Raw genomic sequence first — 13,791 nt, forward strand, 5'->3', positions numbered from 1 at the left:
CAAATGTTTATGACACAGGTGCTTAGTCACTGTGGCTAAAAGCCACAAGAATCTTGTGTGACTTCAATCTAGCATTAGACATTTTACAATGAAGTATACAAAATATACATTTGTTTTCTGTAAGATTGTGGTTAAAAGTTGACTTCATTGAGTGGAATACTTATACTATTTTATGTTTCTGAAACATTGTTCCTTATTCAAAAAGGATTCGGGTGAGATTCCCACATCTCAGTTTCTACTAAAGCATTCACTCCAAATGAATGATTCACAGCCCATAAGCCAAGCCCTTGCAGTTGCAAATAATCAATTATCAAGTCCCCTGGGATCGCCTAAAAAACAAGGTAAGAAATATATTAAAGTAATGATGATTTTTTTTAATATTTATAAGATACATGTTGTCTACATGTAAGTTTATATATCGATTAGTTCTTTTAACAGTCCCCTGGAAGACAGGAAACATACTGTAAGTAACTATTTATTTAACATTTGCCATCTGAAAATGTGCAATTTATTTGAACTTACATTGTCAAATGCACTTAAGTACAATACGGAGACAGAAGTATGGTGTGATAACATTCTGTTAAGAACATGAGCCATGATCTTCACTCCATAAAAATACCTTTTTAATGAAACAAAATTGGCATCAGAGAACTCTACCTCTCCCTCTGGCTGCAAACATCACAAACTGGAAGTTATGAAACCTCTTATGTGTGGCAGAATGAAAGACAACTGATTTGTTTGCATTCAGAGAGGTTCATTCTGCAACACAGTGAAGCCTACAACAATGCTAAAATCTACCCAATGTGGTTCTTACTCTGATAATCTATTCCTTCTTGTCTTGGTTGATGATTTCTTTTATCAATTTAAAAATGTAAAATGAAGCACCCCAGGTTGCTTTAACAGGTCCATATTTCTAGTCTTCCAGGAAATCAATATCAGAAATTGTTACTTATCAAAATGCTTGTCTCCATTGTTGTCATGGAACTGTATTTGCAGATCACTGAATGCAGGGTTCAGTATGGGGCCATAAATTATTACCCACCGTTCAAGATAGAAAAGGTTGATAGTTTGATATCTTTTATCAGTCCCCAAATTTAAATGCTAATACACAAGCTTGCAGGCCATTCCTGAAAATTAGGTAGGGTTGCCAGGTGTCTGTTTTTTTACCGGAATGTCCAGTCGAAAAGGGAAACTGGCAGCGTCGCTAAAAGTCCGGTTACCTGCAGTAACCAGCCTCTGCCATCAGGGGGTGGGAAAAGCAGCAGCTGCTGTAGGAGCCTGACCGACAGAACTGGCTGGCTCTCAGAACAAGCTCCAAAGTAGGTACCGGCACCATCTGGGGTGGTAACCGGTTTCCCCCTCCCCCTGCCCTGCTATGCCCTGATTTCCCCGGTCCCTTGCTACTGGGTCAGAACCTCAACCCTCCCTCTCTCCCCCCCCCGCCCGCTGAGCCCCGATTTCCCCACCCCAGCCCCTCGCTCCAGGGACGGACCCTCCCACACCCCACTGTGCCCCGATTACCTCTCCCCAGCCCCTTGCTCCAGGGAATGACCCCTGCTATGCCCCACTGTGCACTGATTGGGCAGGCTCTGCGTCAGTTCCTCCCAGCCCGGCTCTGCAGGCAGCAGGTGAGTCCCGGGTGTGGGGGAGCGAGTGATGGGAGCTGGGGTGGAGAGCGCGTGATGGGGGGGACAGGAGGGATGGGGCGGGGCCTCAGGAAAAGGCGGGGCAAGGGTGTTCAGTTTTCAGGGATTAGAAAGTTGGCAACCCTAAAATGAGGCCTTTCTGTCCTGAGCTCTTTATATATGCTAATTAATCTGATTGTGCAATTAACTGTACCATATTATTACTATTGTACACTTTTTCCTACAGGGTCAATAGGACTACAATCATTTTTCTGCACGCTTAGGCCCTGATCCTGCCAACTCACATGTACATAATGTTTACTTTGAGGTCAACGAAGCTATTCATATATATATAGGTTTCAGAGTAACAGCCGTGTTAGTCTGTATTCGCAAAAAGAAAAGGAGTACTTGTGGCACCTTAGAGACTAACCAATTTATTTGAGCATAAGCTTTTGTGAGCTACACGAAAGCTTATGCTCAAATAAATTGGTTAGTCTCTAAGATGCCACAAATACTCCTTTTCTTTTTGCATATATATATAGTTAAGAAGGTGCATAGATGTTGGCAGGATCAGGTACTTATGTTGTAGGAAATTACACAAATGTAGCATTTTTCATCCTTTATAGATACACAGTTGTTTTCAGTTGCAAATACAGAGTTCTACATAAACACAATAGGTTGGGAAATTCGTTATACTCTTGTTCTGAGTTTCAGTTCCCAGGGGACTTGAATTTGTGGAATGGGATTGCAGAAGGTGTGTGCGTTACAGTGGAAAACGTTTAAATGGTGGTAACAATAAACCTGTCAAACAAAAATATTTTCATTGCACTATACCTTCTTAAGAGAAGCACTAATGGTCAAGTTCTGTCACCCCAAATCTCAGTGAGTAGTACCTTTCTTTGTGAGTAGTCCCATTGAAATCAATGGTATTAGGTCTGGAGTAAAATTATTACTTAGAGGGATTAAACATGGCAGAATTAGGCCCTTGACAAGTGTGTGATTCAGGGTCCATTACCCAATAATTAAGATTTGACTTTTTAAAATAACTGTGATTGGTATTCTCCTATTAAAAAACTTGTTTTGAAGAAGAGATCACTGAAACATTGATTTGATCTATTCAGGAAATAAATATGTGAAAAGAACAAGCACACAGCCACAAAGAAATAAAAATCTCAGTAAAGCATTTAAGGTATTCAAGATTGGAAATGATATAAATCACACTTAAAGAAATAAACCTGTTGAAGAAATAAACCTGTTGAAGAATAATGGCCTCTTCCAGTGCTTTGTGAAAGCATAGTTCTTCAGTCAGAGATTCAAATGCTTTCACACCCCAGTGAATTCTGTATTTACTTTTGGTCCATGATATGTAGTTTTAGGCACCCAGTGCTGTAGCACTTATAAAAACCAAAATGAAATGGCAAATATAGAGCATTATCTTTGGGGTAAGTATGGTGTAAATATGTTTGTTATAACTTTTGAATATAATATCTAAATTATTATCCACATAAAAGCAATATATACTATGTGATCCAAAGAACATGATGATGGTACTTTTTTTTCCTTGATGAAACATTACACTGCAAATTTTATAAATTGATTCTAAATCATTTTAGAATTATGTTACAAACAGGACTGGCCCAAGGGGAAAAAAAGGGGGAAATGGAATGATAAAAGTTTGCAAATTTCCTCTGAAAATTTGCCAGTGTGTTTGTCGTGAACAGTGGTCATCACATTGTGATACCTGCCTCTCTAGTGTGTTAGGATGTTCCCAATTATGCTACAGTGGCAAGGAAAAGATAGAGCTGGGAGATTCCACACAGACACTGCAAAATCTGTAGTCAGTGATTTATGCAAAAATGTAGACACTGAATGACTCCCACTGACTTCATTGGGCTTTGACTTCGGCCTATAAGAAACATATTTAAAGCTATGGCCAAACTACACACAGTGCAAGGTGTGTCCACGCACAGGCTAAAATGGCTTAAAGGGGAGATTTTCAAAGGCACAGATGGGGAGTTAGAAGCTCAGTTCCTATAGACTTTCTGGGATTTGGGCATCTAATTCTTCTTTGTGCCTTTGAAAGTCTCCCCTCAAAGCTGTGCTGGCTCTGTGTCACCCAAGGATTCCCCCTACAAGGGGAGGGGAGTGTGGGGGGAGCTTCCACCAGACAGTAAAGCCAGCCTTATAGTCCATTAGCAACACCAGAGTGCTGCAGCAGGGCCAAAGATCCTGCCCAATCTCTTCTATATGAATAATTTCTCCCTGATATTATCCTTTATTGGTAAGGTCAGGAGGAGAGTCCAGTTAATATGGTAGTCAGAAGCTGACTATTTAAGTCACAATAAGGTAACATTAGAGGCAGAGTAGTGACATATTCCTGAGAGACCGGAGAATATCTCGTAGGTCTCGAACCTGAGTCCATAGGGTTCCCTGTTAACTAGCACCACCCTGCTTCTACTCCACAGCTCATTACTACGCAGCTGAACAGGAAAGACCATGAAACCTGAAGTTACATCAGGGCCTGATTGTAGGAACCTTGTGAACTGTGATTGGTCAGGGTTTCTTATTTAAACCCAAAGAGAGGCACAGAAAGTTGTCCATGCAACTGGGCTTTACCTGGCTGCCACACTGGACCTTGCCTGACTCCTGGACTCTGCTTTAATGACCTGTTCTTGGTTCCTGCCTTGTTCCTGAGCCTTGGCTCAACTCCAGCTCTGACACTTGGCTTGACTCCCAACACTGACTCCTGCTCTAACCACTAGACTCCAACTCCTGGCTACCTATGTCTCAGCCCCAACACAGTGTTTGAAAGTACTCCCTGGAGAGAGAGTTGCCTAGTGTTTAGCTATGGATGGACCAAGAATAAATACAGCAGAGAGTTTCTAGATGAAAAGGAAATATGTTTGTAAAAGAAAACACTAATAGTATTTATCCATTGACCAGGAGATGATGTAATTTCAAATGCTAATAGAGATATGGATGCCTGTGCTTCAAAAGTCAAACAGAATATAAGAGAAGAGTCTCCAGTCACGTACGCGCTCTTGCAGGGAAATAGGATACATCTCTTTTATGCCATGCTCCTCACCCTGTTGTCTGAGATACTGAAACTTTGTCAGAAATGTCGAAACATAGCTAGGTTTCAAGATGTTCCGAGTTAACCAGCCAGCTGTGTTGTAACTAATCTTAATGCCAGTCTAGTCATGCTGCCCATAGTGTTGTAGAAGTCAACATTTTCTAAAGTGTCCTTTGATTTTCGATTCTTCAATGTTGGGGGGTCCTGTTAAGTCTAAGGGGCACTAGGGTACTCAGCATTATTGAAAATGAAGCCCAGGGAGTTTCAAGTTGGACACCTAAAATCAGTGGCCCCGTTTGAATAGTTTCACCACCATCTTTATTTTTTCTCTATCTCTTGTTTAATAGATTGTCTCTTTCTTTCTGTAAAATTGACAGTAACGTGATTTTACTGGAGCCCAGTTGAGTTGGGCTAGGAGAGAAATGTGAGGCGGTGGCTGTCTGCTGCGTGTAGAGAGGGCAGCTAGTCTCTGCATTCTCAAGGGAGGTAATGAAATGCAGTAGGTACTTGCCTATGTGCAAAGTTACTGGCAAGGGGACAGCTGCGGTCTGCCATCTCAAACAGTACCATAAACAGACTAACACGGCTACCATTCTGAAGTCTGACAAGGGACACTGTGGATTAAGGAAGAGTCAAATGCCATTACCAAAAGGCTGCTGTTACAGGTGATACTACCCATTCCCCATTCTAAACAGAAAATAAAGCAAGATTTTAAAATCTACGGTAGGCTGCATTTTCTAAGCAGTTCCTTATTTTCAATGACTCATACATCACTGGTCCTTACCCCCATTTTCAGACAGAATGGGCCAAACTTGGCTCTGTTAAATGGCTGCACCCTTGTTTCACTCCTGTGTAACCAAAGGCAGAAACTGGCCCACTTGTTTTAATCTTTTGATTCTGAATTATGTGATGCTCTAACTAAGATTCTGTTTTCTGTGTACTGCAACTTTACATATACGTGGTTTACCTGCTTGTCCACTGGGAGGCAGGGCTGTGAGACAATTCAGGATGGGGTCTTAGAGTGAGACTGGCACTGCGTGTTCTCTCTCATGTCTGTCATTGCTTTCTTTAATCTCAAATGAGTCAAGTAGACTGAGAGTGCATGTTTTTCTCTTTGTGTATGGAAAACACATTGATCTCTCCTAGCTGGCAGATCTGTGGGTGTTCATTAGTGTAAGGTCAAGATCGCAGAGGCAAATGGAATTATTACTATGTTTCCCAATCTTGCAGTCTCTTACTCAGGCAAAACCCTAACCGAAAACGTGGAAGCTTTGCTGAGCAGAGTCTAAAGGATGGGACCATGAAGGATATTGTTCTCCTTGTTTTGTTGTTTGCAGATGATGTGATTGCCCTCCCTCGGAAAAGCAAAAAAGCTAATAAGGATTATATGGTGCTGCTATGCACACGATATAGCTGAGATGGAAATTGTTGTATGTAAATGCTGCTGTTTTTATCAACTCTTACTCGGTTTGGTATCCAAGTAACATTTCAGAAAGTTAGAGGAGTAAACTATCTCAACACATATTTTTTTAATAATGACTTCAGATGTCTATAGTGAAAGCAGTGGGTAGATTAGAGGGACAATCAATTATGAGAGAAACAAAAGCATGTCAGTCTCGATCAAACTATCCATGTCAAGTCTTCCAGAGTGTTTGTGTTCATCTCTGTTTGTCCAGTCCTTGAGGTTTTTGTATCTCTGAGCTTGTCTGCATTGGGAAAGGACACAATGTTAGCTAAAACAATGAGGAGTCCTTGTGGCACCTTAGAGACTACAAACTTATTTGGGCATAAGCTTTTGTGGGCTAAAGCCCACTTCATCAGATGTGTGCATAGGTCCTATGATGGTGTTGACAACCACATCAGCCACACCATCAGGGGCTCGTTCACCTGCGCATCTACCAATGTGATATATACCATCATGTGCCAGCAATGCCCCTGTGCCATATACATTGGTCAAACCGGGCAGTCTCTATGCAAAAGAATAAATGGACACAAATCAGACATCAAGAATTGTAACATTCAAAAACCAGTAGGAGAGCGTTTCAGTCTCCCTGCACACTCAATAACAGACTTAAAAGTGGCCATTCTTCAACAAAAAAAACTTCAAAACCAGACTTCAATGAGAAACTGCAGAACTGGAATTAATTTGCAAATTTGACACCATCAAATTAGGCCTGAATAAAGACTGGGAGTGGCTGGGTCACTACAAAAAGTAATTTTCCCTCTGTTGATGTTCACCCCTTCTTGTCAACTGTTGGGAATGGGACACATCCACCCTGATTGAATTGGCCTCGTTAGCACTGACACTGCCCCCCCATCTTTGGGCAACTCCCATCTTTTCATGTGCTGTATATTTATACCTACCTACTGTATTTTTCACTCCATGCATCTGATGAAGTGGGTTATAGCCCATGAAAGCTTATGCCCAAATAAATTTGTTAGTCTCTAAGATGCCACAAGGACTCCTCATTGTTTTTGCCAATTATAATAGTTTGCATAAAGTGCTTGAATGAAAGGTGCTATACATTACAAATTCTGTGTTGAATAAATACTGAACCGGGAGTTCACTCTTTGAAATTTACAATCCCTACAAAATAACATTAACAATCAAGTTACAATATCTTTCAGACCTTAATATTAAGAATAGTCTTTCATCTACCATCCTCAAAGTGCCATTCTGAATCGTAGAATGATGTCTTGAATTGATATAGTTTTCTTATGTGTTACAGGATGTTTAAGTCAGGTATAGTATTCATACTCTTATTAGGTAGATTTTATATCAGAGAAGAAGTTTAACTATATTCTCATATTTAACTTCTTTTTGTGCATGGCTTTAAAAAAACATAACTAGAATACTCCATCCTGCATTAGTGATTCACTTTCCTTCCCTTTGAATCCACAGAGTCAAGGTCCCCAACATGGTGCTAGCAGGCACTGTGTTCCTGGACAGGCTGTGTTCTAGAGGAGATGTAATATTGAGGTCTGGAGTGGACCACTTTTAATCAAAGATGCCATGGTACATTTTGTAAGAGTTACGGGATTAATCCTAGAGTTCTGGCCAGGTTTGAATTCATTCTGCCTAACTCAACTTCCTATTTCGTTTCATTTGGATACATTTCAAAGACACTATTGTGTAGTGTGGCACCCATATTCTACCTTGATAGGTGGCAGTGTTTCAGCAGTAGGTGAAGTGATCCCAATACATCAAGGCTGTGAAGCATTTTAGAATCCATTTGGGTGAAAGATGATATACAAGAATTTCATGAATTCTAAGACACACTCTGATTCATTTTACACCTGTGTAAATCAGGACTAATTCCACTCAAGTCAATGGACTCACTTGTGTGATAGCAGAATCCCATTGATTCTGCTCAAAAATTCCATGTGGCTTTTTTCTTTGCATGTCAGGGCTAGGACTATGATTCTGTCATGAAGAAAATAACAGCAGTCTCATGGGTCACTATGGATATTATGGACATGGCTGGGAAAGGTCCTATTTGGCATGATCCAGCTGGATTTTAGGACAGCACAATTAGGTGTGCTCCACTGTGTCTCCACTGTGTTCTCCTGCTGTATGCCACAATATGGAGAAGACACTTTGGATGGGGTACTGCTCAAGTAGCTCTCTCAGCCTCACTGGAGAAATTCTTGATGTGATACAGTGGTTCTACAGTGGATTTCCATCTACTGAGAGGAATACATGATGGAGTTCATAGATTCAGAGATTCTAAGGCCAGAAGGGACCATTGTGATCATCTGGTCTGACCTCCTGCATAACACAGGCCATAGAATATCCACCAAATATTTCCTCTTTGGCTTGTCCTTGTGGTCCTCTTTTGAACCCTCTCCAATTTATCAATATCCTTTTTGAACTGTAGGACCCGGAAATAGACACAGTATTCCAGCAGCAGTCACACCAGTGCCAAATACAGAGGTAAAATAACCTCTCTGCTCCTGTTCAATATTCCTTTGTTTATGTATCCAAGGATTGCAATGGCCCTTTTGGCCACAGCATTGCACTGAGAGCTCATGTTCAGCTGATTATCCCCACCACAACCCATTTGTTTGTGTTCTTCTAGTGTTTGGTCCAACATCTGGCTGGGGAGAGGCAGGAGAAGATATAACACCCTTTTCTCTTAAAACTGCATGCTGTTGGCTCACGAGTGTCTTTGACTGCTGTGCCAAATGCACAGTTCTAGATATGGCAGACATAAATAGGATTTCCAGTTCATTTTGTTGCTTATAGATTTGATGTATAAGCTGTAATGATATATCATCCAGAAGAAAGATACATGCCCAGTTTGTTTCAAGGTGGCTCTCGGGAAAATGAACCAAAAATAGACATACATGTACATCAAAAAGGGGGTCATTATTAATAACGATGAATGACTCAAAAAGTTGTGTGATTTGGTTCCAGTTGGGATAGATTGGGATGGAAGCTTATCCAAGTTGCTTTTGATTACAATATTCGGCTCCAAGTGTGTAATGTGTTGTACATGGATAAGCCCCTGTACCTGCATAGAGACCCCAGAATTGGGACCTTTGTCTGCTAGCCTTGTGGGAATCCTTAGTTTTATGAGGTTTCTGATTCTTCCTGCTTCTAACTGAGCCAGAAGCACTGTGAGGTGCTCAGACACTAGGGTGTTGGATGGAGTGCGGATACCTAGGTAGATATTTCAGCGCTTCCACTTCCCGTCTTAATGGGGACCCATAAGTGCCAACAAACATAATATTAATAAAATAGTTTTTATAAGGTTAGCTGATATTTCCCCCCAACTTCCTATGAAGGTTTGGTTTGTGACTACATTTTAGGGATTTGTAGTTTGAATTGGTTCACACCTCACTCGTTATTATTAACCCTTTTGCCAGTAGGCGTGATGTCCAGATTGCATTTTGCAGATGTTATGGATCAACCAATTTTGAAAAAAAAAGTCAGACTGTTCTGAAGTTTCTTTCACAATGCGGGTTCTTAATTGTCTCTTGGGGAGAGAGAGAGAAAAAACAACCAAGACACAAGCAGTGACAAATGATAAATACAAGCTTTGATTTGTTAAACACATGTTAGCTCTGTGTTTAGCCCTGGGCTGTGAATTTCATTACAGGCTGGTTTACTTGAGGATTGGTTATTGTTATTGCTTTGGATATAGAAGGATCTAACCTGTAGTCAATGCTGATTAGGATCAAATGGGAGAGATTAAAATGGGATGCAACTGAATAGCATACACGGGATTGTGTGAATTGGATGGAATAGTTTCCTTTAGACAGCTTTCTTATTGCTAGTGATGTAAACACATTGGATCTGGATTAGTACAGACTGTATTGTGATAAAGCAGAATAAGTAAATCTCTCATTAAAATACAAAAAAACCTGATGATATAAGAATGAAATTAATGAAGTTCAATAAACAACATGTAATAGTACCACACGACAATATTTCAGTAAAGGTTCAGGTTTTTCCCAATAAAATATCATGGCTAGCAGTGTGTTTCTCACTCCAGCTTCCAGTATATTTACTTTTTCTGTCTTCTTCATCTTCCATCCCTGACACACAGCTTTCCCTAAGTACTTCTTTTTGCCATTTCTTTGTTGGTGGTTAAGCTTTTTATCGTACTGTACCTCACTGTTCTGTTATTATTGCTCAAAGTTTTCTTAAGTATTCTCTGAGAATCTTTGACAGCTTTTCCTATGAAGCTTAGCCATTGTTGCTAGTGCTCCAAAACAGCAGACTATGTCACACATGACTGTTCCACTCGTTCAAATATTGTAGCTTTCAGTTAATTTCTCTTCAGTTCTTTTTTATGGTTTTCTAAAGTACTGTCTATGGCTGTAGGAATTATAAAAATTGCATTCTGCCTTTCTGTGTGCTTTCTTTGTCTGTTTACTCACCTTAGACCTGAGCTTCTTTTCATCATTTCCTCATAATTGATAAAGACTATTATTTTTCCAATTCTGCAATTTGTATAATATTTTCTATATATACTCTATTAAGTCCAATAAATACTACAACTTCCTATTTATGCCCCTATGTAGGCTTAATTTATTTACACATGCATTTCCTTTTTTAAAAAAATCACTAGCAGGAAGGGTATATTTGGCTTCTTGCTATTCAGTAAAAATAACAAAATCCCTGCTTTAATATCTGAGTACATTTTACCTGACCATATACAATGATTAAGAGTTTTGAGTATATGCACAGAGAACCCCTTTTTAAAAAATAAACTTACTAAAGTTTTGCACAATACTGAATTCACATTGCGAAGAAGAAAACAATGCAGAGCTCTTTGGTGCTTTTGCTTCAGAAAACTTTAGGACTTCAAATAATTACATAATGAAAGGAAAGCTGTCATTAACTAACAGAAGATACTAGAGATTGGAATGTCAGTGAGAAAGGTGTAATGTCAAAGCCCTAAGGAAAACATTCCTGAGTCAAAATTAAAAAAGGATCAAATTCTGTTATTTACTATACCAAAGTCTTTTAGAGCTTGAGTGATGTTGCAAAAGACTCTGAGTATCATCTCAAAATAAAGTGTGTTTAGACACGTTTTGGACAGGCAGCATTCACTGCATCATGCTACAAATTCCTGGATGCATCCAGTAAGGATTTCCCTTCTCAATCCCTTCCAAAGAAGTTATAAAAAAACATGGAGATCTGATGTGATGACACGGAAAATCATCCTGTGGTCAAGGTCATTATGGAATTTGATTAGATCCCTGGGAAAATCCTCTTCCCAAGTTTTCAGCCTTGGAAAGCCACGAGTCTACATTTAATTAAATTAAAGTTGTTGAATAGAGCAGCAAGAAAAAACAACCTAAATAAATTGGGGTCTTTCAAATAAGCTATTCGTATCTGTTTATTTCTACAAATGGATCAGCAGTAGCACATTTTATGTACACTTAGGATCTACTAGCTACATAGGTGTATAGGATGAGCAATCTCCAGGTGCACACATTGAGAGCTGTCCATCTCCACTGGCACTATTAACACTCCTCTTCCATCCCCTCCACAAGTAGGACTGTTTGGTCACAGCAGGCTAATGGCGAGGTTTTAAAAACAATCTTTTGGGAAATGAAAAAACTCTATATTTATGGGTGATTTAAAAATGTAATTAACAGTGACAAATGAGACAATTACCACCTCTTTCTGATCTTCTGAAATCTGCTAGTTTCTCTGCCAGAAAGTCACATGACAAGTGCTATAAATAAAGGTTTCAAAGGTCCACAACTGTCTTCACAACTCTCTGCCGTTCTTAACTAGGGACTCGGGCCAGGTGACTGCTTTGTTGAAGGCAGTCATGGTACCAGAGGAGTTCTTTAGGGCGCACGGCCTAGTGGTTAAAGCACAGGGTTGTGAGTCAGGAGATCTGGGCCCTGATTTTATGGCCTGACCAAACTCTGTACAGTGCTGTTTTGGAGACTGCCTCTCATCTATTCTTCTTTCAGATTCTGTGACATAGTCACCAATCTGTCTCCATATTTGCCTCACGTACATGCAAAAAACATTCACTCCCAGAAGAAGGAAATGGTCAGTGCATTGTTTCAGCATCTCTGTGGACTCCAGAGTTTGCAAACACCGAAAATGCCCTCCAGCTAAGTGGCATGATTGTTTTTTGTATATTTTTTTAAGACTGTTCTTTACCACATTTTCTTAGTTAAGATAAAGAGCATGACTATCGGAAAAATGACAATAAGCTTGTGAGCTTTAAAGGGTTTATTTGCCAGGAAAACGAACAGCTTGCTGCAGCTCTACAAAAACACAGAGTGATCTAATTTGAGTTTCAACATTTACGGATGTCATTTTCAAACTATATTGAGATAACCAGCTGTTGCAGTTTAAAACAGGTAGAAGAGGTGTTTGTAGAACAAAAGCATTTGAGTCATTTATTTATTTTTAGCGATGGGCCTGAGACGTGAAGTTCAGATCCGAATCCAAACTTCCCCAAACTTCACTGGGGGTTTATATATAGGATTCCATTTGGGCTCATCTCTCATTTGTATGTTATCAGACATAAAGACCGTTCGTATTTTGCTTTCCATTAGATTCTGTTTGGCTGTGTTTCTGTAAGTCATTTTTGAATTATATTAAACTGATTTAAAAAACTAGTAGCAATATTACTCTTGAAGAGTTGTGATCATTAAGTTCTACTGCAGTAAAGGCAGTCTAAACACCAAACAGAATCCTGCAAAGGGATGATAAATATTACTAATACTGACATCTGTTTCAGCTTAGTGCCAGAGCTGGTGCTTTGGGCCTTGTGATAGTTGGTTTAAGGCCCAGCATGTATAAATTCCTCACCCTGGTACCCAACAAGGCTTCACTACATAAAACAAAGGAAACTCTAAATTAGCAGGCAGCTTCTAGTCTGTACAGAGTCACTCACTTGAAAGTGGTCAGCACAGACAGCAACTTGCAGAGAAGTTCCAGGGCATGTAAATCAGGGGGCAAGATTATGATCAAAATAATCAAGTTCCAAATTCAAACTATAAACATATGGATCCAGAGTGTGGCTGTAGACTTGCTATACAATGTGACACAGGCAAGGCAGTCATAGTGCAAGGTGCAAAAACTGAGTCTCTGTTCATAAACTCCTTCCCTCTTCTTGTCCACAAAACAAAGGTGCAGACGAGCAATAAGTATCAGTCACTTTGCAACAGAGATTCTATAACTAGTCCATGGATCTCTGGTAGTCCATAGAGTACTTTGTGATTTTCAGAGAACTGGTACATCACATGGGGCTGGCTCCTCTCTGCCTTGTTTCCAGCTACATGTTTCCAAAGAAGAACCTAGATGCCTGTAAAGCAGCTGGAAATATGGAGGAACCAGCCTAGCTGCCACCACTATAAGGATTCCAGCTACATAAGGAGGAGAAGAGGAAACAAGATTATCTCAGGGGCTAGAGCCACCAGTAGCATTGATGCTGTCACTAGGAGAGGAGACAGGAGACACCAGTGGGACCTAAGCCCTCCATCAGAAAGTAATGCCTTGTGGGAGATGGGAACCAGACTGCAGGTTCAGGAAAGTTAAAAACCAGACAGCCACAAGAGAGGAACAAGCCAGCAGGCTGTTGGGGGAAGTGGGGAGGGGGAGAAGAAAAG

General features: G+C 40.2%; 1 protein-coding gene across 1 annotated transcript in view; it reads left to right on the plus strand.

Annotated features, from left to right (window-relative positions):
* The window catches only part of MYO3B (myosin IIIB), a 340,336-nt gene that overhangs the window by 254,334 nt on the left and 72,211 nt on the right, over positions 1–13,791 (plus strand). The window contains exon 35 of the mRNA XM_074967534.1: positions 206–341. Within this exon, the coding sequence (XP_074823635.1) occupies positions 206–341 (136 nt within the window). The remainder of the gene's footprint in view (positions 1–205; positions 342–13,791) is intronic.

This window comes from Natator depressus, chromosome 11 (assembly GCF_965152275.1).
Source record: "Natator depressus isolate rNatDep1 chromosome 11, rNatDep2.hap1, whole genome shotgun sequence".
In the NCBI taxonomy this organism is placed as follows: Eukaryota; Metazoa; Chordata; order Testudines; family Cheloniidae; genus Natator; species Natator depressus.